Source organism: Ursus americanus, chromosome 34, assembly GCF_024610735.1.
Source record: "Ursus americanus isolate L20-20 chromosome 34, mUrsAme1.1.p, whole genome shotgun sequence".
Classification (NCBI taxonomy): domain Eukaryota; kingdom Metazoa; phylum Chordata; class Mammalia; order Carnivora; family Ursidae; genus Ursus; species Ursus americanus.
In genome coordinates this window covers 10,284,648-10,308,210 of record NC_142160.1, presented here as the reverse complement: position 1 = coordinate 10,308,210, position 23,563 = coordinate 10,284,648, and the positions used below count along the sequence as shown (strand labels likewise).

Sequence of the window (23,563 nt, the reverse complement as noted above, 5' to 3'; positions counted from 1 at the left end):
ATAAAGGGGAGATGATGTGAAGAGACAAAGAGAGAAGAAGGCCATCCACAAACCAAGAAAGGTCAAGCACCGTCCTTTTCCTCGAAGCCCTTGGAAGGAATTAACCCTGTTAATGCCTTGCTCTTGGACTTCTAGGCTCCAGAACTGGGAGATACTCAATTTCAACTGTTTCAGCCACCCAGTCTGTGATACTGTGTAATGTCAGCCTAGCAAACTAATATGGCCAGCAAAATTTTGAAGTATTTACTATCTGGCCCTTTATAGAAAAAGCTTGTTAACACCTCTTCCATGGGACTCGTTTTTTGCATTTAATACTTTGAAGCCAGCAAGGACCTCATAACCAGCAACAGAGATTTCAGAGTCTTCTCTCCATTCAGCCTGCCCTTTGCCTTACACTCGCTCCTGTCTTAAACCATTTCTCTCTGTACTATATGTTGGCTAATTGAACACAATAAAAAAAATCATTTCCCTGTGGTAAATGAGCTCAGAATAACCAACCAATTGTACACATCTTGGATAAAATAGGATTATTGAACAACCCCAACTAAGCAACTCTTGCTTCAAGCCAGCAGGGCAGCAAATTTGTTCCACAAGCCCCATCCGTGTAGGGATTCTAAAGGATGGGAGGAGTGAGAGAGGGGAACTGAAAGGAAGGAAGAAATCTCAACTTCATTTGTGAACCTTTCTAGATAGCATGACGTATCTAACACACCACATCACAAGGGTCCGGGCACACTCCTATAAGACCAAGATCTTTGGAAGCTGCCATTTCTCTTAAGACATCATCTCCCACAGATCCAGGTGGCCTGCAGAGAATTTAATGGGAAAAGATAGGACAAGAGAGGTTAATTCCATTATAAAACAAGTTACTAATTAGTCTGAGACTCTTTGATCCTCATGAGGTCAGAAAACTAGTCAACACTACTAGTAATAAAAATAATGGCAAGAACAATGATAATAACATTTATTGAGCACTTTGTATGTGCCAGGCATTGTCCAAAACATTTTGTATGAATGAACCCATTTAATCATCATAACAATCCTATGAAATAAAAAGTATTTTGATCCCCATATAACTAAAAAGTAACTGAAACTTACAGAAGTTGCCTAAGATCACAGAACTGGTAAATGGCACACATAGGGCTCAAGACCAAGGATGCATGATTCCAAAACCCAACCTTTTAACAATGGGCCTTTGGTCCAAAATCTTGGTGTCTTCAAGCAATTTTATCCACCTGAAAAAACGACTGTGGTTTTCTCTTTTCCTCTCCATATTACGCATGTCTTTTATGGTGATGCTTTGACATCTTGGGCCTTGCTGATACTGCAAGGGACTGCCCCTTCCAGGGTTAGCTAATTTCTAGAGAGAGCAAAGAGGTGCCCTAGTTACACACCTTTCATATGCAGAGCAACCGGTCCAAAGTCCTATCTCCAACCATGTCCCTGTGGGACGCTCACATTCTGGGCCACTCTCCACCGGCCCTAATCACCCACCGGCCAAGTATCAGACAACTAAGGACAGCCCCTCTGCCCCAGAGCCTGCTGAAAATCTTCAAACTGGTCAATCCTAAGCCTGCTTACACTGCCTTGTCTGTTCCTTCCTATGGAACCCACAATAAAAGCTCTCAGCCCACATTTCCCTCCACTCCTTCTGCCTCATAACTGACCATGGTGTTTCCCCCATGGCCCTGCATGGAGTGGCATGCCCCTTCTCTTGGGAAGGGTGACTAACAAGCTGTCCTTTCAATGGCAACTGTCTCCTGATCTCACCATACCTGAATAGTAATAAAACCTATATATTAAAACACTCTCATAGCCTCATTACCTCCCATGCCCCTATCATTAAGTCTAGAATACACAGGCCCCAACCTACAAACAGTACCTCATGGGATGATTTCTATGAACCAAAATGCTTGGAAATGAAACCCGAAGCAAAATAAAACAAACAAAAACCATAAAGCAAGAATTTCATAAAACCTTTCATTGTTTTCTCTCCTGCCAAGACCTAAGCATTCTGGTACGGAAATGCTGTCCTTCTGGAATTTGTCATACCTCCTAGCTTTCCTGGGAGGCAAAAACAAAAGAAGGGGGAACTCCCTCACCTGCATCTTAAACAGGGTTTCCTCTTTCTGGGATTAGGATGTCAAACGTAAAACCATGCAAGAGCAGACAGGGGATCTAAAACAGCCACATTCCTCCCCTCAACCACCCATATTGTATGTTCCCCAGGAAAAATGCGTGACCGCGGTGGCGAGGCCAGGCAATGCCTCCTGATGCTGTTGGGGTACATGGTCTAGTCCAGTGCCTTCTCCTAAAGGTCACAGGCAATCTCCACCTTCACCCTCAGTATTCATTCACCAAGATACACTCTTATTTATGAGCAAAGCAAATGATTTACTCTCCACCAAAGAAGAAAGCCTGAATCGCCGCCAGCCTCCGAGCTTTGGGGAGCTTCCTGCTGAAGGGCACGGAAACTTGGTTGTGCTGTGTTTCTGGGCTGGAACAAAGAGGATGCTGGGAAAGCCAGATTGTGCTGGCCACAGTTGTCAAACCCATTCATCTGGTGAGAGGAGTTATGGCCAGTGACCCTCTGTACTTGTGTGACCAAGGCAAATTCATTCATGCTCCCTTTTCAGGCTGAGTAAACAAGATCCAGCAAGACTGTGATTTGTGGACATAAACAGTGCCAGGTTAACCAGTAGCTGGTTATGCATGCTCTTTGGGCACAGCAAAGCAGAGACACCAAAATAAACAGCATTGTATGGAAAAAAACGCAACAATTTTGTTAGATTTCCTCACATTTACTTTCAAAGTTAATTGTGTTTTAATTCTGAATTAGGTATGGAGAAGTAGGGAGGGGAAAGACATCTTTTTTTTTCAGAGCTTTGGGTCTCTAAACCTTCATTTAAAATTGACTCAACGTCAGGATCAAGGCACAACTTTCAGTTCTCCTGCTTAAAGCCACCATGTTCTTGGAATAAACTGGCAATGTCAGATAGCCTTAAAAGATTTGGAGTAAGGGTCTCTCACTGCCAAAGAGGGGGATCTGAGCTAGACGCTCTGTGGGCTCAACATGAGAGGCAGTCAGCTCTCATCAGGACACACACTTTCCCACACATGCTGAACGCCCCCCCCCAAAGACCGTGAAGGGAGTTCTGATCCCAGAAGAGGCAGGGAAAGGCCCATTGTCATCAAAACCCTAATCATCCCTGTACCGTGACAGACACGAGCCCCTGCGAAACACCTGCCAAACTCCCAGTCCAAGGGAGTTTTTCACACACCAACACATGATCATCCCCCGTTCCCAGTTCCAAGGAAAACAATCCACAGTGACAGCAGAGCATGAGTCCAGACTGCAATACCTACGGGAGAGAAAGAAGGGCTGTTTCGCCCACCCTCTTAAGGAGGCTGTTCACCTAAGTGAGTACAACTAAAACCCGTATGTCTTTTTGCTTCTTTCTCAAGTTTCACTCAGCTCCAAGTGCCGTTCCTTTGTGAACACACAGCTGTAGGAAATTCCTTTCTACGCCACTAGAGGGACATCTAACCCACTTGACCAGACTTTCTTTCTTTCTTTCTTTTTCTTTCTTTCTTTCTTTCTTTCTTTCTTTCTTTCTTTCTTTCTTTCTTTCTTTCTTTCTTTCTTTCTTTCTTTCTTTCTTTCTTTCTTTTTTTAAAAAAATAATTATCACAAAACCCCAATGTTAAGGTTCTAGAAAATGTTGAGACATTACCTGGTTCCATCCTTTCCACGCCTGCCTATATTTAACAAGTATTTGAATCTGTGCGGTCCTAGACCCATGGAGAAGCAGAGAGCAGCCATATTCATTGGGCAGGTGCCCTCCCAGTTGAGAAATTGTTCTAACAGTCAGTCTGAATCCCTTCCAATTCAGCTTGAGTTTATTTCATCAAATTACATATTCATTAGTTATGGAGAACAGCTGGTCATCTTTCTCTGCATCATATTGGTCTTTAAATTCCTGAAGACCTCCAGGTCATGCCTCTCTTACCAGCAACATGAGGCAGCTCTTTAACTTGGCCAGAGGGTGTCCATCCCAACCCTTTAACTGCGTGTTTCTTTTCTACTAAACTCTCTCTCCATCACTCCACCCTCATCCACATTTTCAAATTACAGCAAGTACAGACTAAACTCTGAGGCGAAAAAGAAAATGAAATATTTCCTCATCTTTTTCTTCATGTATGGCTATTAATAAATCTCTGTGCAGATTTTCTTTTTAAATAACAACATAATGTTTTTGATATATGTTTAGTAGGAATCCAAAATCATCTGTGTGTATATGTATCTATGTTTACAAACCTAGACACACGTACATACATAAGCATATATGTATATACATATACACACATTTTCATCTTGTCATGAAAATTGAACATCTGAGAACCCATTTATGCGTCCTTTCTGAATTCCATTGTTTCTAGAGCTTTCGCAGCACACATATTATTTCAATTTCTAATTTTATTTTCCTAGTTTTTAACCACTCACTTTAGATCCCCTGTTGAGTATAAAGCCTAACAAGGATGTATGTAGAACATTATTCTTTATTTTTTGAAACTTATTCATTGTTAATTCAAATTAAGAGAGAGAAGCCTGGTTGTTTTCAAAGCACTCACATGCTTTAGACCACATTTGGTCTAAAAAAGAAAAAAACATATATTTGGTCTTTCTCTCTGGTTCCAGGTACAGAGCTCCCCAAATCCTTTGAACTTCCTAAGTGATAGGAGTGGATTTGTTAATCATGATAAGTCCCTTTCAACCACACCTGAGTTTATGCTGGTGGGGTGACTCTGGTGGACGCTGAGACGGCTTCAGAATGAGGCTGTTGCCTGAGGAACCAATCAGGGGACTAGAGGGCTGGAAATCCCTACCTCCCAGGAAGGGAGAAGGGCTGGATATTGAGTTCAGTCACCAATGCCCAGTGATTTCATCCATCGTATTTATGTAATGAAACCTCTATAGAAACTCCTAAACAGGGTTCAGAGAGCTTCTGAGTTGGTGAAGATCTCCAGGTGCTGGAAGGGTGGCATGCCAGAAGAAGCCATGGGCGCTCTGAGCGCCCTTCCCGCCATACTTTGCGCTAAGAATTTCTCCCATTTGGGCCATTCTTGAGTTGTATGTTTTATAATAAACCACCAATAGTAAGTAAAGTGCTTTCCTGGGTTCTGTGAGTCCTTCTAGCAAATTACCAAACCTGAGTTGCAGATCACGGGAACCCCTGAATTTGTATTCTAAGGGGCAGAAATGTGGGGAGCCTGGGCACCCCATTTTCCGCTGGCATCTTAAGTGGGGGCAGTCTCGTGGGGCTGAGCCCTCACTCTGTGGGGCCTGGGCTAACTCCAGGTAGTGTCAGAACTGAATTTAATTGTTGGGTACCCAGTGGTGTCTAAGAAAGAGAGAACTGGTTGGTATGAAAAAAATTTTATATGTATCTGTATCTATAGATATATATCACTAAGGAAACACTGAACTAAGGCTCCAGGTGTAGCCTTGGGTTCAAGAACAGGTAAGAGGAAATCCTCCCTCCTTGGACCTCGAGGATTAGCAAGTTTTATTAAGACCTACTTTGACTCTCCAATCCAGAAATTACGGGCTCCCTGAGTATTAATGTCTCCCTGAATCAGTTAATTCGTCCGCCAAAGCAGGATGATGATTCTACTCTGAGAGGGCTACTGGAACAATTAATACAATAATGAATGTACCTAAAGTATCTAGAAAGGTGCCTGGCACATTGTAGGGGCCTTCGAAATGACAACTGATTTTATTCAAACTTTCAAGCATAGGAGAAAACCGAGGATAGCACCAAGGTTCATACTGAGTACAGAATATTTCTGTATGGTGACTAACATAACATAAAAGAAAAAAAGAATATTTCAGTCTCCCATGTGATATAATCAGTCTGAGATATTCCAAAGTAATTAACACTGAATATTTCATTCGTTTGGCAAATTCTATTGGGCATGTACCATCTGCCAGGTAGTATCGTATGCACTGGGGATACAGCGAAGAATACTGACAAAGTCCTAGCCTCTTGGTGTTTACGTTCTACTGGGAGAGATACAATAAAACAAGTAAATATGTATGTGAGATGGGGGTAAGTGCTATGGGGGAAAAGTAAAGCAGGGTGAGAAAGATCAGCAGTACTCGAGTGTCAGGGTTATTTTACACAGGGTGGCCAGGGGAGTCCTCATTGAGAAGGGGGAGGGCAAGCCATGCAGATATTGGAGGGAAAGGCATTCCAGGCAGGGGAAACAGCCGCTCTAAGTGTCCTGAGGCAGAGAATTCTTGGCATATGCACAGAACAACAGCTGGAGTGCAGAAATAGGGCAAGAGGTAGGAGATGCGGTCAGAGGGAGAAGGGGACCATTTCCAGGAGGGGACTTGATACCATGGTAAGGGTTCTGGCTCTTCTCTGAGTGAAATGGGGCACCACTAAGGATTTTAGCAGAGCAACGAGGATGATCTAATTTTTTTTTTTAAAAATCATTCTGGTTGCCGTGCTAAGACTAGTGTATGGGCGGGGAGGGGGCAAGAGTGAAAGGACGGAGACCAGGTAGGAGACTGATACAATAATCTAGAGGCCAGAACACTAGCTTAGCCCTGGATAGAAATGGTAGAGGCAGTAAGGTGGGGCCAGACTCGGGTTGCGGTTTGAAGGTCATATTGGTAGGGTTTGCTGTTGGAGGTGGGATATGAAATAAAGAAAAAAAAAGAGTCAAGGATGATTCCCAGGTTCTTGGCTGAACATGCCACTTCCTGAGTTGAAGATGCTAAAAGAAGCAGGGGTCTTCCGGAGGTAGGAGGAACAGGGGGAGGCTGACAGGAGGTCACTTTGGCACAAGTCAAGTTGGGTGGGCTACCAGAGAGAGAGGTCCAGAGGACAGTGGCCCATGCACGCAAGAGCACTAAAAACAGGTGTTGCTCTTCTTACAATGTTAAAGAATCCCATGGCTTGTCTTTAGGGCTTAGCAGTTCATCTAACTCTTTGCTATTCCAAGTGTGCTCCTGGACTAGCAGCACAGTATTGCCTGGGAGTTTGTTAGAAAAAATGCAGACTCTCTGGCCTTCCTCACACCGAGTCAGAATCTGAATTTTTAGCAAGATCCCCAGGTGATTTAAATACACACTAAAGTTTGGGAACACTCACCTAATTTGAACCATCTGGGAAACTGTTCAAAAATGCAGTCCCCACCCTAGGACAATTAAAGTAGAATCTCTGGGAGTGAGGCCCAGGCCCACGTATCTCTACCAAAGCCCCGAGTGGTCCTGGTGTGTAGCCTGGGTTGGACCCACAGATCTAACTCTTCATTCCTGGTACATTCCCTCTGTACTACTAGGCTTCTACTGCTAGCGCTCTCAGAAGCCCACCTCTGAAGAGATGGTCAGATCTAGGGTAGCATGAAGGTATGTAACTAGAGTAACCTAACGTTCTGGTTTACTGGGGGCAGTCTCAACATAACTGTTCTTAGCGCCCCCTTTCACTCTCAGATGTATCCTGGTTTAGATGAGAAAAATATGTTCTCCCAGCGTAACACAAAATGGCTCTGCACTTAACATATCTGGATTATAAAGTCGTAATAAGAACTACAGATCAAAATGGCTGCCAGCTGTTGGATGGACAGATGGACAGATGAATTCCCTATATGACTCCCAGTGCTTAGATATTGGTCCTTAAAGCATTCTATATACCGCTTATCAGAAATACATAAATTCCCTCACTCAAAGGAGGGTTGGGGAAAACTGGTCTCCTTCCAAAACTTGGGGTGGGAGAGGGTGCGGTTTTATTCTGCAATTAAAGTACCAAAGCCAACTGTTGATAAGCCGGGAGCTGATGATGAGGATGTGATTATCCAGCCCTTAGCAAAACTTCTCCTTCCTTTTCCTTTTGGATCTTTTATTGTTCATGAACTACTCCACCCTCAGGTTCAAAGGGAAAAGTAGAGAAGGTAAATAAAAAGTTAATTGAGCAGTCCTGCTAATAAGCTTAGTGGGAAAGAAAGTAGAAAGTAATGGGGCTGTTTCTGGTCACCTGTGAACCTAAATCCTTTTGGCTCATCTCTTTTTCCAAATTATTACCAGCTGGTTTGAAGGCTTGTTGAAGGCCTACTGATTGCCAGTAAAATTAAAGTAATCTTGTATTTTCCAAACTATGTGATCTTCCAGAAATAGGCCTTGGAGGCTTTCCTTCCTGATTAACCAAGGACACTGAGCAAGCGCAAAGCGAGCACCTTCTCCTTTCCCCAGGGCCCCTCACCTTCTTCCTCCCCTCATCACCCATTCCTAGGGGTAGACGGATAGAATTCTTTAAAAATATTTTTTGATGTAATGAAATTATTTTACATCATTTAAAACAAATTCCATAATAACTGTTGTAAAAATGGACCCAAATAAACAAAACTACAGGCAGGAGCAGGGACTTTTGTGCATATAGACTATACCACAGATTTTCCTAGCTGCATCCCTAGGATGGTTATGAATGCTTTTACGAGGCAACCACAGTATTAATGTTTTAAACATGTTCTGTTCCCATGTGTTTAAAATGTCTGGACAAAAGTGTCCACTGATTGATGAATGGATAAAGAAGACGTGGTACACACACACACACACACACACACACACACACACACACACACACACACACACAGAGGAATATCATTCAGCCATAAAAAGGAATGAAATCTTGCCATTTGCAATGACATATATGGAGCTACAGAGTATCATGCTAAATGAAATAAGTCAGCCAGAGAAAGACAAATACCATACGATTTCACTCATGTGTACAATTTAAGGAACAAAACAAAGCAGCAAAGGGACAAAAAAAGAGAAAGGGGCAAACCAAGAAACAGACTCTTAACCATAAAGAACAAACTGATGGCTACCAGAAGGGAGGGAGGGAGGGACGGGGATGGGGAAAAGAGGTGACAGGGATGCAGGAGGGCACTTGTGATGAGCCCCGGGTGATGTATGGACTTGTCGAATCACTACATTGTACACCGGAAACGAATATAACACTGTATGCTAACTAACTGGAACTTAAATACTGTATGCTAACTAACTGGAACTTAAATAAAAACTTTTAAAAAAAGATGTATGGACAAAAAACTATCCATGCAAAGTAAAATAGCCAGATGCTGAGAAGACAGTTGAAGAGAACTCTCTAGTCCTTTTGCTATTAACTGGAACGTAGGTGGGTATTGAGTTAAGGCAGGTAAAACATGAATACCTGTTGAATTGGACAAGCTTCTCAATGGAATCCCTAGACATTAGAAAGGTACTTTACTGGGTGTCTGAGTATGGGGGGGGGGTATTTGTTCTGTTTTTTGGGCTGCAAATCGGAATAAGCTAGAAAGGAGGAAGAGTTCTCTGCAGCTGAGGAAGCAACACAGCTGGTCTTTCCCCATCAGGCCGCAGATCATAATAACTTGAGAAGCATGCCTTAGCTTTGATCTCCATTAACAGTTGACCAAAGGCTTTTCCTTCCAGAGCTCTTCAAAGGCAGAAGCTGGGGTCCTGGGAGGCAGGGCTGTAAGGAGGTCCTGAACAGTCACACTGAAGTGCCTAGGTGTGGTTCCGCAGTGTTGAGACAGGTGAGTCTCCTGAGAGTCGTCTTCCTCTTCCTTAGGGGTGTCGATGTCTTTTCGATCCTTATTCTAAATTATACCTTGACTTACATGCATTATGCACTAGGGCTTCAGTTGGTGAGTCAATGACATAAGGTATTTTAATAAGGAGTTCTAGTTTAATGTAAAATTTTGAGGTGGATCCCGAGGTAAATACAGGGAGGCAAACCTAGCCAGGTTTGGGAAGACCCTCACTCATGATTAAAAAGGGAAGGCAGATTATTGATCAGAAGAACACGATCAATGAAAGGATTCCCCAACCATTCAAAATGGCAAACTCTAACTCAACAGGATGGAAAATACGCAGGATTAGCCACTGAAACAAGCATTACTTATGTTTTCTTTACCCACAGATTGAAGCACATACTTAACACACGACCCTCTAGCAGCAGGCCTATGCAGGTTTTCAGCTTCAAAGGAAGCTCTGGGAAAAAAATAGTGGTACCACTTGGCTTTTGTGGAACATCTCAGAGAGAGACTCACTTGTTTTCACACATGTCTAAAGGCCCAGACGTCACACTCCTGCAGTCAGTGTGGAAGGTAAATACAAATAGGCAAATATCATAACTACTTACCCTGTGCAAATAGGGAAAAGAATGTTGAGAAAAAATAGCCTCGAGTCAGAGTGAGTCAGAGTTCGTGAGGCCAGGAATATCATTCCTCACCCTGTATGTAGCTCTGGAGTTTTAGGCCCTTGCTTTAATCTCCTTTCCCAACATGAGAAGTAGAAGGGTTTTATATGGAAAGAGAGGGTAAGCCTCCAGTTCTTGCATGATTTGATACTATCTTGGGTGAAATGTACTCACTGACAAATTATGTTGGCAGAGCGTGGCCCCCGTCCTTGCATGGAAAGCCTGTGATCCTGACAGGGGAGGGCCAAGGACCTTATACTAGCTTCATGCTCTTAGCTCTCAGCCTCCCAGGCCTCTACTTCCCCATCTGAGATGATCTGACCCCAAAGAGATTTTCTGGTTCCCACTGTCACCTGTAAGGATCTATGACACTATATTGATCAAGTTCTTTGAGACTCTCCCAAGAAAGATATCATTTTAAGAAAAACACACTAAACTACTAACAAAGAAAGAAAACCCTTTCTGGTCTCATTCTAGGGCATAACTTCGGCAAATTATCACGGGAAACTCAGAGTAACTCTAAAATGAGAGGCACTGAGTTGTTCTTTGCTTCTGTACTTCTCCGCAGAAGAAGCATCGCAGATGGAACCACTGGTTTCATCTCAAGGAGTCACCTCATCAAGAACTCTGCTTCAAAACCCAGGGTGAAGTAAAGACCCCGGGGGTAAGGGACGGCCAGCAGTGTAGCTGGAAGTATCCGATGTTATGGTGGGCCCTTTCTGCTATTAATTAATGTTGCCCGCAGCTTTAATGGCTTATCTTTGATCTCCATTAACAGTTGACCAAAGGCTTTTCCTTCCAGAGCTCTTCAAAGGCAGAAGCTGGGGTCTTTAATGAATGTAAGAGTGGGGATGCTTACGGTTGGACCATTTATAATTTTTTCTGAGTTCTTAATTAACTCTATTGTTGACAACATGAAGGGGCTTTGCCAAACACAGGGTGGCCCAGCCTTGGCTGGTCTAGCTTAGCCTCCCTTAACTTTAAATGCAGACCAGCCCTCGCCCCTCTCCTTAAGGGAAACTGGGCTCTGCAGTGATCTCAGACAGGAGGCCCAGCGTAGCATCTACATTCGCACCTCAAGGTCATGAGCCAACCCAGAGTTTGCCAAACACCTGGAGATTCCTTATTACACGCACAGAGTCAAGGCTCTGAGGAGTTGGACCACCTAGACTCGAACTAAAAATTTCTCTATCTATACAAGGTGCTTTTTCTTGATGTCACCCCCATTTAACAAACTGCAGAACCACCAAGAAAGCCAAGTCACTTGGGAAATGCTGGTCTAAACCCATCACAGAGGCTAGAGCCCAAATTTTCTGTTCCAAACACTGTCATGAAGGAGTGAAGTTTTGCCTGGAGTTACTGGAAGCTTGTCCTCCAGCTGGATCTACCAATATGGAACTTACTTCCCCGAAAGTAAAATCACCCTCACTAAAGGCCCACAAGAGCTCCCTAAGTTTTCCGGGAGCGACGAGACACACAGTGCTGAGGGTACCTGGGGCTCCTGGTCGTGACCGCTGGGGTCCCTCTCGTAGCTCTCTGCATACAGTCTGATGGTCGCCCGCACGCCGCTGGAGGAACTCAGCCGGAAGATGAGCCGTGATGCGTCTGAGAAAATGATCCTCAGGCCCTGAGACCAAGAACACCCAGAAGGATCAGTGAATCAAGGGACGGATACACAGGTAGTAACAATTAATAATACTTGTGGTTAATGATGGGGGAGACTTAGGGGCAAAACTGAATAGATGCTCAAGTTCCTTTGGTCGGGAGATGTGGGAGCCAGAAAGAGGCAGAGGGACAAGGAGGGGATGAAGTTTAATAAATGTCCCTGGGCCCAAAGTTTGTCCCTTAGAAACCTGCCGGGCGCAATGGGAGTAGGCAATTTCTCTATTACAGTAAAGCAAACTGCCTGTGTTAAGCTTACCCCCATGTGATATGAGGCTTTGCTTCAAGTTCATCTCTTTTGATTCTTTCCTTCTGCCCACATTCCCTTGGTAGCATATGAAGGCTACAGTGACATGCTCAGGTCTGGAGCCTCGGCTGGGTTCTGGGGTTCCTGCTTACAACCCCTTCTCCTTGGCTCTGTCCTTCCTTCTTACGCTCCGACCTGGCCACCAGGGTGGTGTGGGGGCAGAGCTGTAGCAGTATTAACATGCTTTTGGCTCAGAATGCCTCCGTTTTCCATGCATCTGTTTTCATTAGTGGCAGGGATTTTTGAAAAACACAGCAGTAAGATCATATTGTAACGTTTGTTGAAGGAAATTTGTTTTCTCAAGACAACTGATAAAGCCCTTGTTATAAATAAGCATATTGGCAGGGGCCAGAGGAAATAAGTGGAGGAAATAAAATAATTAGTCTGGTCACTTGTTATTTCTGAAAAAGGAGAAGTCTCAGGCAACTTTGACATCAGACATTTTCCCTAAGAAATTTGCCCTTGAAACTCGTCTGGCCTTAAATCATGGTTGTTAAGAATAAGCCATGATTAAAAATATACCTGCCATTTAAATCTGACTGCCAATCCCTTACCCCACCCCCATATCTGCTGGGGTGCAGTGGGGTGGGGTAGGGGCCACTATGATTCCATCTGAATGGTTTTCTGCTTTTTAAGTTTTGTAGGCATATTTTGTTCCAATCCCCAAACAACAGCCTTAGCCTCTTTTGGAGGGATTCAATGTCTGCCACGATTTGTGTAACAAAAAGGAGCCGGCTCCCTTCCTGGCAACTCATCTCTCTCTGATACTAGCTTTGCAAACAGGATGATACTAACCAGGATTCTTTCCTGGGCAAACATTTTAGAGTAGCCCCTGGGGATCAGGTCCTGGGGATATGAAGAGAAAGACACAGTCCTTGCTCTCCATAAACCTGGACTAGTCATTGCAACCATATTACAAAGAGTGGCAACCATTTCCCTAATAAGCACCTTCAGCTGCTGGACGAGTAAATAGTTAGGACATTCTGAATGGAGTATTTGACTCAATTCCCTACTACTGGTAAGAGTTCTAGACCAAATTATGTTCAGACAACGAGGCCCCAAAGGCTCCACAACTGCACCCACGGTCATGTTTTTACAAACTCTTTTGAAGCTGGTATTTCTTTACAAGCTTGCACTCCCCTTATCACCATATATGGGACATGTGAGTAGGTAATTGGTCTCTCAGGACTATGGGTTATGCATAAGTTGGTTAAAGCAATATTTAAGGTTGAAGCCCTAAGCCACCTCTTCTTGTAGATTCCAAACCACTTGAGGCCACCCCTTCCGATGGCCACCCAAACTCAACCCTTTTATGTAGCGCCCATTACACCATCAATGTAATTAACCAATAATTAATTAATAACCCCAGATTCGTATACAGTCAGTGGGAGGTAGTCAAGAGCCCAGGCCATAACAAAGCACCAACATGTATGATCAGCTCACAACTAAGCTTTTTCACAGTGAAATTAGGGTTTTGTTTTTTTTTTCCTTGTGGGTTGCCATATCTTTGGCTGTACTTCTAGATGGCTGGCTAGAATCTACATCTGGTCGCTTGCAGTAGATTTCGTGCTCAAAAAGATGATAAAGGTGTGCATGATGTACTGATGACCTCTGTTTCCTAAGGAACCAGCCATGAGATCCTACCAGAGAACCCCTGTTGCTTGGTGAGACCTCTAAGTGAGGAACACCACAGTTCTCCTCCTCCACATGGCAGGACAGTTCTAGACCCAGCCCAGTTCGGTGCTGCAGTAACCCCAGTTCCCTGTCTTTTGAGTGTCACTTTGAAGTGTGAAGATGTATTGGCTTGCTTTGGTGTCTGCATGTTCTTTCAATGAACTTAATGAATGTGCACCCCGAACACGAGCCATGTTCTCTCCAGCATGCATCTTCACCCACTTTCAATTACATTATGAGGCCAGAGTCACCACTGACCAAGACTTGCCAAATTTCTAAATGTTCTGTAATTCCAACAAAAGCATACCAATCAACCATTTTGCTTTTTTAAATTTTCAGGTTAGGGGCACCTGGGTGGCTCAGTCGGTTGAGCATCTGCCTTCGGCTCAGGTCATGATCCCAGGGTCCTGGGATCAAGCCCTGCATCGGTCCCTCTGCTCAGCAGGAAGCCTGCTTCTCCCTCTCCCTCTCCCTCTGCCTGCTGCTCCCCCTACTTGTGCTCACCCTCTCTCAAATAAATAAGTAAAATCTTGAAAAAAATAAAAAATAAAATTTCAGGTTAAACCAGGGGTTGGCAATACAGTTTGTCGGCCAAATTTGACCTGTCACCTATTTGTATAAATCAGGTTTCATTGGAACACAGCCAGTCCCATTTCCTTTTGTATTCCCTAGGGCTGCTTTTGTGTCATAACTGCAGAGCTAAATCATTAGGACAGAGACTGTCTGGCCCACAGGGGCTAAAATGTTTACTATCTTTTACAGAAAATGTTTGCTAAGCCCTGTATAAACCATTACATTAGCTGCAACATGAAATACTTACTCATCAACTCTACCCCAGAAAAATATTTTATCTATGTGCTTTATCAAAATCCCAAGAGAGAAAAATTATGAAGGGTGTCCAATCCATGCACTTTCCCAGGTATTCTAGCCATAGATTCATCTGGACGTATATGTGACCTGAATCAACTTCCTTCTGACTGACTACCTATGACAAAAATGGATTTATGAAATTGCATTTTCTTTTCACATCCTCCCTTTCCTTGCATGGTCTACAGGGTACTGCCTTATAAAACCCATTTTTTGCAGTCACTCTAGGAATATTATTGGAGAGTGTATGAAATTCCACATGAGACATTTCCTTAAGAGCCAAGTGTTAGGAAAGCCTTTCCTTCCCTGAGGAACTGGTATTTTTTGTCTTTCTGACAATAATAACTAACCATAGTTCCCTTTACAGTATGGCTGCCAGAACACTTAATGCCAAATTTGAGGTTCAGCCCAAGCGGATCCTTATGACTTGCATAACTATGACTTTTTCTTCTTCTGTTCTTGACTCTCTACTCTTATTTATATTTTCCCTAGTCTTGATTTCTGTTTCTTATTTACATCCTAACAACTTCATTATGCGTGTTTTTGCTGCCACAAATCCTCCTGAAGAAACAAGACCCAACTAAAAATGAATAAAAGAAGTTCCCATCTCAGCCTTAACCCTAAAGGGTTGGAATTGCTGAAATAGGTCTTTGGGTCCTTCATTAAGCTTCCAAGCTCTGGTAGGGCAAAGCCTTATGTTCCTTGTTCACCATTTATCCTCACAGCCCAGGACAATGGCTGGCACAGAGTAGACCCTCTGCAAACACTTCAGTGAATGCCACTGCATGTTTGACAGCTGGGGTAAGCACCACTGGAGTGCCTCCTTCCACATTTAAGGAGGGCTCACAAGCCAAATGAAAACACACTTAGGTTCTCCATAGTGAACTGGGGTCAACATATTTACCTTGAAGGGTAGTAGTGAGTGACGCTGTGTCTACTCATCCTTTGTTTTTAAGGCAAGGGTCTGTTTTGGCTTAAAACAATGGATTTGAACCATGATAAGTTCCTGTCCCCCTTGTGTGACGTTAGACAAATCATGAGCCCATGGGTTGCAAAATTTGCTGTACACTGGAATCGGCTGGGGTCATTCAAAAATATTGTATCTGGCTCTTACCCCAGACACTGTAATTTACTTTGAATAGGTCATGACTTGGGCACCGGCATTGTAAAAGCTCTCCAGGTGACCCTAATGTGTAGCCAAATGTGGACAGCCCAGTAGTAGCTACGTTTGTCTGGGTCACCTGCCTCATGGATCAAGTGACTGACTATAGTACATGTCAGTGTTAAGGGAGATCCCTTTAAGATCTCAGGTTTCACCCACATACTCCCATCGGACTGGAATCTCAGGAGGACCACAACATGGTGAGGGAGTGCTAACAGAACATCTTGCTGCTGTGTCCTGAAAGCCTCCTCCCAATACCTTGCCAATAGCAGAACCATTACAAGAATCTCCTCTTGAGCCATCTGACACTAAGAACTTTTAGCACAATCTCTTAAGGGATTCCTAAAGCAACAGTGAAGGAATCCTTGACGCCTCTGTAGTCATAGCAACAACAGTGGCCAGAATGTCCAGGATGACCCAACAGCCACAAGCTCAAAGAAGGGGAAGAGATGCCCTCTTCCATGCTAAGATCATGTTAATTACAGAGCAGGGTATCAGAGGGAAACTGTCAGTTCCAGCCCACCATTTTCTTCCCATTGAGTCCTGTAGTTGTCTGCCTGAGTGACAAGAGTGGGGTTTTGACCACCCTAGCTTTGTCCCAGCACTGCTAAAGGGCCGTGCTTTCTTGCAGCTTTCTCCACCCCAAAATCCTCCAATGTGCTTCCGTGTATCACTAGAGCTTTTATTTTTGTCCCCACATTTGCCCCTTGATGGTTTGCTGCTCATGGAGAGTCAATTTGGAAATGATAAAGGGGGGGAGTTCTGGCTCAGATTATCAGCTGGTGGTCTTGAGTAAGTCACTTTAAGCTCTGTAAGTCTTCGTTTCCTAAAAATGGATGAAAAACGATACAGCCTGGCTTACTGGATTGTTGTGAACATCAGATCAGAGACTATATGTGAAGAGTGGTTTGAAACTTATAAATCAGTCTATAAATACTATTCTTATGTTAAGCTCTTAATGAAAATGGTACCATGCTTTTAGTCATCCAGCCTTCCAGATTTTGCAGAAGATTGCCAAATAAAGCTTGAATGGTGATGGTTTATGGCACATTTATTTTTAAATTAGGCAGAATTAAGATTAATTTTTTTTAAGGACTGTGCCATGTTCTCTGAAATCACTACTAAACTCACGGATCTGTTACCATTTATCTTCTCCATGCCTCCCACTGAACTGGCTTCTTTGACCATAAAATAGGTCCATTCTAAGGTGGTCTATTTAGACCATTACGGTCCTGAAGGAAGGACCTCAGAGTCATCCAGGCCACTTCCTCCCTTCACAGAAAGAAAGGGGAAGTTAAAAACTGCTTAAGGTAACAGCTGGTCACGAGAGGAGCCAGAACTTCAGGTCTTCTGATCCCAGGCTTATGCTTTTAGGTTGAACCATGAGACTGCTGAGAGTCACGCATTGCTTCTCGTGAAAGATTCGAAGAATATCTCATATGTTTTCTATGGTCCCCCCAAACGAGCACAGAGCCTTACGTAGAGTAGGTATCTGATAAATGTTGGATAAATAAATGTTGCATTTTTTTAAAGCCCTTGTGTAAATCAATGCAGGGAAATCTGCAAGTTGCTAAACACACACAGAGCTGCCAGATGTTCGTTTGGAGACTGTAGCACATGTTGCAGCCAGGCGGGGAACGAGGAACTGTACATTACCAATAGTTACTTGGCAGCGTCCGACCCAGTCAAATATGGACTTAGGATGAATTCCAGGGGAAAACAGCACATGGCCCTGAAAGCTAGTACAATGTCACATATACAGTCAGTTGGCCACACCAGGCACGTGAACCTGGAGACAAGACAGGCGTGGAAGAAAGAGACTCTAAGCCTAACTCACATGTTATCTCCCATAGGAGAGCCCAGAGATTTATCTGGAAAGCTTCAAGGTGAAAATACTGCTGTGTAACATCTGAACTGTATTTTGTACAAGAAAGCATGCAGCTTCTAAAGCAGAAGATTTGGATTGGACAGACATCTCTCGCCATGAAAAAAATTAACTAGAATTACCCATTTTTCTTTGTTGAAGTCATAGAGTTAGCTGCAAGTATGAGTTCAAAAAGGGTTGAGCAGGGCAGCAGTTAGTTCCTACTGTGCGCTCGTAGAGATTACAAACAGGAAGACAAATTAGAGAAAAGTATCTTTCCTCTTGGCTGGCCTGGACTTCAGCTTCTCCTCCCCCATTAGGACAGGCACCTTTGTGCAGTGCACTAACTGCATAGCCATACCCAAGTGCCCTACTTTGGGGAGCAAATTCTCATCTAGTCTTTTTCACCACCAACCCAGCTCTCTTGGAGACCAATAATTGCAAATAATTATTTGGGGGAAATCAAGGCCAAATGACTTCCTAAGTGCCCTTTTAAAACACACACCCAGCAAAAACCACATTAGGTGATGAGAGCGCTGCTTGGAGAGAGAAGACTTAAAAATTATCCAGATTCCAACTATCAAATTTGGAACAATGCAACTAGGTCACACATGTTCCATTTCCCCTCGTCTTTGGCCAAAATGGCTGCTGATCCCCATTCACTCAACACCAGCCCCAGTTCTGGGATATTTTGGAATCAGACATACTTTACCCACACAACACGGGTAGCTTCCTCCCTCAGTTCCTGTGATAGTCCACAGTTTTTTCCTTTAATATTTATGTTTCCTGGTGACGGTCACAGGTCCTGACTATACAAAGAATTAGTGGTTCAGTAGGAAGTGACTATGATGTCATTCATTCCGGAACGCTTAGATTCTTATCACGTATCTTATCAGGATTCGATTATCAGCATTTTAGAGGATAGTCCCAAAGCAATCAACTTATGTCAGGGGAAGGTGCTTCATTATAGCAAAACTCCAATGAATCAGAAGCAAAGGAGTAAGACCTGCCCAACTAATCAGAAACACTGTCCCCCTCTCCTTATTTCCTAATCAGCTAATAGGCTCTTAGGAAGCAAAGAATGTGTTTGGTCTTTGGAAGACAAATAGGCAAAATCATAGGAAAAGTAGCTATTATTTAAAAAAAAAATTTTAATACATGGTTTTCTTTTTTTAAGATTTATTTATTTATTTGAGAGAGAGAGAGAGAGAGAGAGAAATCTACACAGACTCCCCACTGAGCGCAGAGTCTGACGTGGGGCTCGATTCCAGGACCCTGAGATCATGACCTGAGCTGAAATCAAGAGTCGGATATTAACTGACTGAGCCACCCAGGTGCCCCTAATACATGATTTTCAAGGTGTCCTACCAAAAGGCCCAGTTATCTTTATTTAGCACAACCGCAATGCTGTAGAATGAACACTAAAGTTGAGAATTTTAAGTATTGTAAGTATTGTAACATCACAGTGAGAAAGCTATTGCCTCTAGGAAATCCCAGTTCTTTCTCTGGAAAGCCAAACAATGGTTTAACTACATTAGACTAAAGAAAGGCCTTTAGTCTGACAAGATGGTTTACCCTGGGCCAGCTCCCACTCACTCTTCAGGGCACAGCTTAAATATCACCTCCCCAGAGCCCTACTTAAGGTGAGCTCCCCCTGCTATGCACCCCCAAATAAGTTCTTTCTCTGTAATACCCTTCAATAAACTCTATAGTGATTACAAGTATAATGTCAGTTTGTCTTCCCTGCTAGACTGTCTGTACGCTGGTGTATCCTCAGCGCCCGGCAAGCTGACTGGCATATAGTAGCTGTTTGGTTAATATCCTGTGAATAGGTGAAGACATGAATTAATCACACTTCCACTATCTTCACTGTATTGTACTAAAGTAGCAAAGGAATATATATTTATTATGGGGCTTTTTTTTTCAACATCACAACTTGCAACAGAAAAAGGATTTTTTCACCCAGATCCCATCACAATATACATGTAATGACAACACCTACACCCTAAACATTTCTGTTACTCAACAGAGGAGGACTATTTGTAAGTACTAACTTTCAGATTCAACTAAACTGTATAGGTGGGATAATCAGCATGGCTGAGATGATTTCTTAAATTCCACTTTTAGATGCACAAACCGCACTCCAGCAAGTGGCACAGTATAGAGATAAGGTGTTCACAACACTCTCTCGCTTGGTTCATTGATTAGAATGTGATGAAAGTTGAAGGTTGACCTAAATAGAGAACTCAGTCTTTGGCCCCTAGATTCTCCAGCTGACGCCAATCAGTTGCCTTCATCTGATGCCCCCCAAAATGAGGCTGTGATAAACTTCTCTCTCTCTGCTGACCAGGGATTGGTAGCACTGCTGCAGTATATATTAAAGCACCAAAGGCCAGAATAAAATGTGATTTCAAGATTGCCAATTCACTTGCTTCATTATTTTTAATACTGAAATTAAGAAGTGCAGACACCTTCCTGCATATTAAAATAACAACTCTAAAAGCCAATTGACTTTGCAATCAGTCTTCAAAGTGTGCTTTTTCTCTGAACTAATTTCAAATGGTTCTTTTTTCCAGGTTGAGGACAGCATCAAAATGTTTCCACGCGGCCTGCATAACTTGAAGAGGTATTAACAAGCTCAGAGTTAGCCTGACATAATCAAATTGGATTTGGTTTTCCACATCAGCTAACTGGTATGCTTTTATTTACATCAGGTTTTTTAATATCAGCTGAACTGTTACTGGCAAATGACTTCAGCACTGGTGGAATTTCATGATTTTTTGATCTTGTTAAATAGAAATACAGGCATGGGACGAGTCATGAGGAGAGACTCAGTTCCTTAAATTTTGCTCCTGGTATTAAGGTTTCTCTCTTCAAAGCTAATTTTCAAAACAGGTCATGGTTCTGGATCGATGCCCACCCTAGTAGCAATATGCCATCACTTGATGCTGGCACCACCAGGATTGGAGAATTCCTCCTTTCAGAGCTGGAAGAGTCCCATAGCTATGAAGCACTGAGTGGTGACTCTGGGAGATTTGGGCTACATGGAGGAGATGCGGAGGATAATGGTAAGAGGTAATCTGGTGCTGATGATGTTCCTTGGGTTGTTGATGGCTAAGGAAGAGAGAAAGCGCCCAGCACCATGGAAAATCTTGATGTTTGTACAAAGAACTCATTCTTGAGGGAAGAGTGGGCCATAAGGAGCTACCGGCCTTTCCCACATCATCCCCATCTCTTTACAAGGCATAAAGTGGGAACCTCTTAAATGAGTCAGCAACTGGATCGAACTGCTCCCTACACTCACAGGAGCTACTGGCTTATTTTTTCCACTCATATTTGAAGACTCCATCATCATTCACTCATGTGACTAGATTTTACCTGAAAAGAAATAGTGACATACCGTCATGGAACAAGAGCGGATGAACTGCAGGTGTTCAACCGTGCCTCATTAAATTGCTATTTCTAAATCAGAGCTCCTCGTGGGTCCCATTTAACAGAAGACACACATCAGCTTTTCTCTTACAGCCAATGTCACAAAAGTATCAGCCCCTTGGAGGCAGCCATAGTAAATTCCATGAGATCCGGACAGGCCATGGGAAGGCCAGTGAGGTCCCTGGGAATTCAAGTCAGGGGTTGAATACTTCAGGGGTTTCCTTCTTGCTCCTTAAATGACCCCCACAGGGTCTCACAGGCAGGACAGACTTTGCTGAACGTTTCCACGGCAGTGAAGTGGATAAGGGCAGGGCTTATCACTAGAACAGGATTTTAATTTCATTTTGGATGGGGGAGCATTTCTTCTTTATCTCTAGAGATATATGTGAAACTGCTTTTTTTTCCACAGTCTGTTTCCTGACTCTAACCCCAAATCAAGGACAAAAAGGAGACTGAGCTGCCTTAAAAAACCTTTTCCTTTCTGGAGCAAAGTGGGACTGAGGAGATGGGGGAGGGGCAGACTTAGGGAAGGCAAAAAAATGTGACTTTGAATCAATTCGCAGATGACTCAGAAACTGAGGAGGCCTTCCCATGTCTTCACATGACACCCCGCAAAGTTATATTCTGTTCAGTGTTGTTTTCCCTGCTTTTCTCATCATATATGGTTCATTAAATGTCAAAATCCTTCTTTCCCAAGGATGCTCTTTTAACATTACTTCTTTTAGATAACCATTTATTAGTGGTTATTACGGGTCAGGACTCTCTATGTGTTATCAGATTCTCCCAAGGGCTGTATGCGGTAGCCACAATGACTGTTCCTATTTTCACAGATAAGGAAAGGCCCAGGGAGACTGAGTAACTTCCTAAGATCACCCAGCAAGGAGGTGGTAGAGCTGATTCAAACCCAACACTTGCTGATCTCAAGCCTGTACACTTGAACACCACTTATGCCCTTTCCTCAAACTGATACGCAGTCAGGTTGAAGATTCTGGTAAGGGGGAAGCAGCTGATAGTTCTTGAATATCAAGTGGATACTAGCCACTGTTCCTGGGGCTGTATAGGACTTCCTCCTCACACCTTCTCTATAACCCTATATGATAATTATTACCAACATGCCATCTGCCTGCCCCAAGAAGTTGAGAAAAGAGGAGTTAAGTAATATGCCCAAAGTCACAAATCGAGGCAGTGACAAAGCCAGCCTTCAAATCTATGCCTGCTTGACTTCAACATAATACGACACTGGAGAGGCCATAGCAATATGCTTCCCACAGCAAACAGAGATGTTGCATTATTATGTTTCCTTTGGGTTTTGCTAGGCAAGGCATACTTTGTTTGTCCTTATAGATCAAATCTCTTCCAACTTAATTTTAAAATAATACATAATTTAGTAGATTATTTTAAATTACAGTATTCTCTAACCAAAAAGACAGATAATAACAAAGGTTGGCAAAAGCGTGCAGAAATTGGAACTCTCATATACTGCTGGGGGAAATGGAAAGCAGTGCAATTGCTTTTGAAGACCATATGGCTGTTTTTTTCTTTATTTATTTTATTATGTTATGTTAGTGTTATGTAGTGTTCCATGATTCATTGTTTGTGTATAACACTCAGTGTGCCATGCAATATGTGCCCTCCTGTTTCTTTAAAGGTTGGACCTAGAGTTACCATTTGACCTAGCAATTCCACACCTAGTTACACACCCACCATATCTGAAAATCTATGTTTGCACAAAAACTTTATGTGAATATTCACAGCAGCACTATTCATAATAGTCAAAGAGTGGAAACAGCCCGGGGCGTCTGGGTGGCTCAGTCGGTTAAGCGGCCGACTCTTGATTTCGGCTCAGATCATGATCTCAGGGTCCTGGGATGGAGCCCCATGTAGGGGTCTCCATGCTCAGTGGGGAGTCTCCTTCTCCCTCTGTCCCTACCCCCACTCGTGGATGCTCTTTCTCTAAGATAAATAAATAAATCTTTTTTTAAAAAAAGTCCACCAGTTGAAGAACGGACAAACAAAATGTGGTCTATCCACACAATGGGACATTATTTGCCAATAAGAAAGAAAGAAATACTGATACATGGTACCACGTGGATGAACCCTAGAAACACTCTGCTTAGTGAAAGAAACCAGTCACAAAAGATGACATGTGTGTGGTTCCATTTATATGAAATATCCAGAATAGGCAAATCCAGAGAGACAGAAAGTAGGTCAGGATTGCCAGGGCTGGAATTGGAGATTATAGCTAAAAGTACAAGTGGCTTTTGCGGGTGACAAAAATGTTCTACAACTGATTGTGCTAAGACAGCACAATGTTGTAAATATTCTAC

At 43.1% G+C, this 23,563-nt stretch overlaps 1 protein-coding gene across 1 annotated transcript in view; it reads right to left on the bottom strand.

Annotated features, from left to right (window-relative positions):
* Positions 1-23,563, bottom strand: part of PGM5 (phosphoglucomutase 5) — a 184,566-nt gene that overhangs the window by 21,099 nt on the left and 139,904 nt on the right. Inside the window, exon 10 of the mRNA XM_045772609.2 lies at positions 11,761-11,895. Coding sequence (XP_045628565.1) covers positions 11,761-11,895 — 135 coding nt within the window. The remainder of the gene's footprint in view (positions 1-11,760; positions 11,896-23,563) is intronic.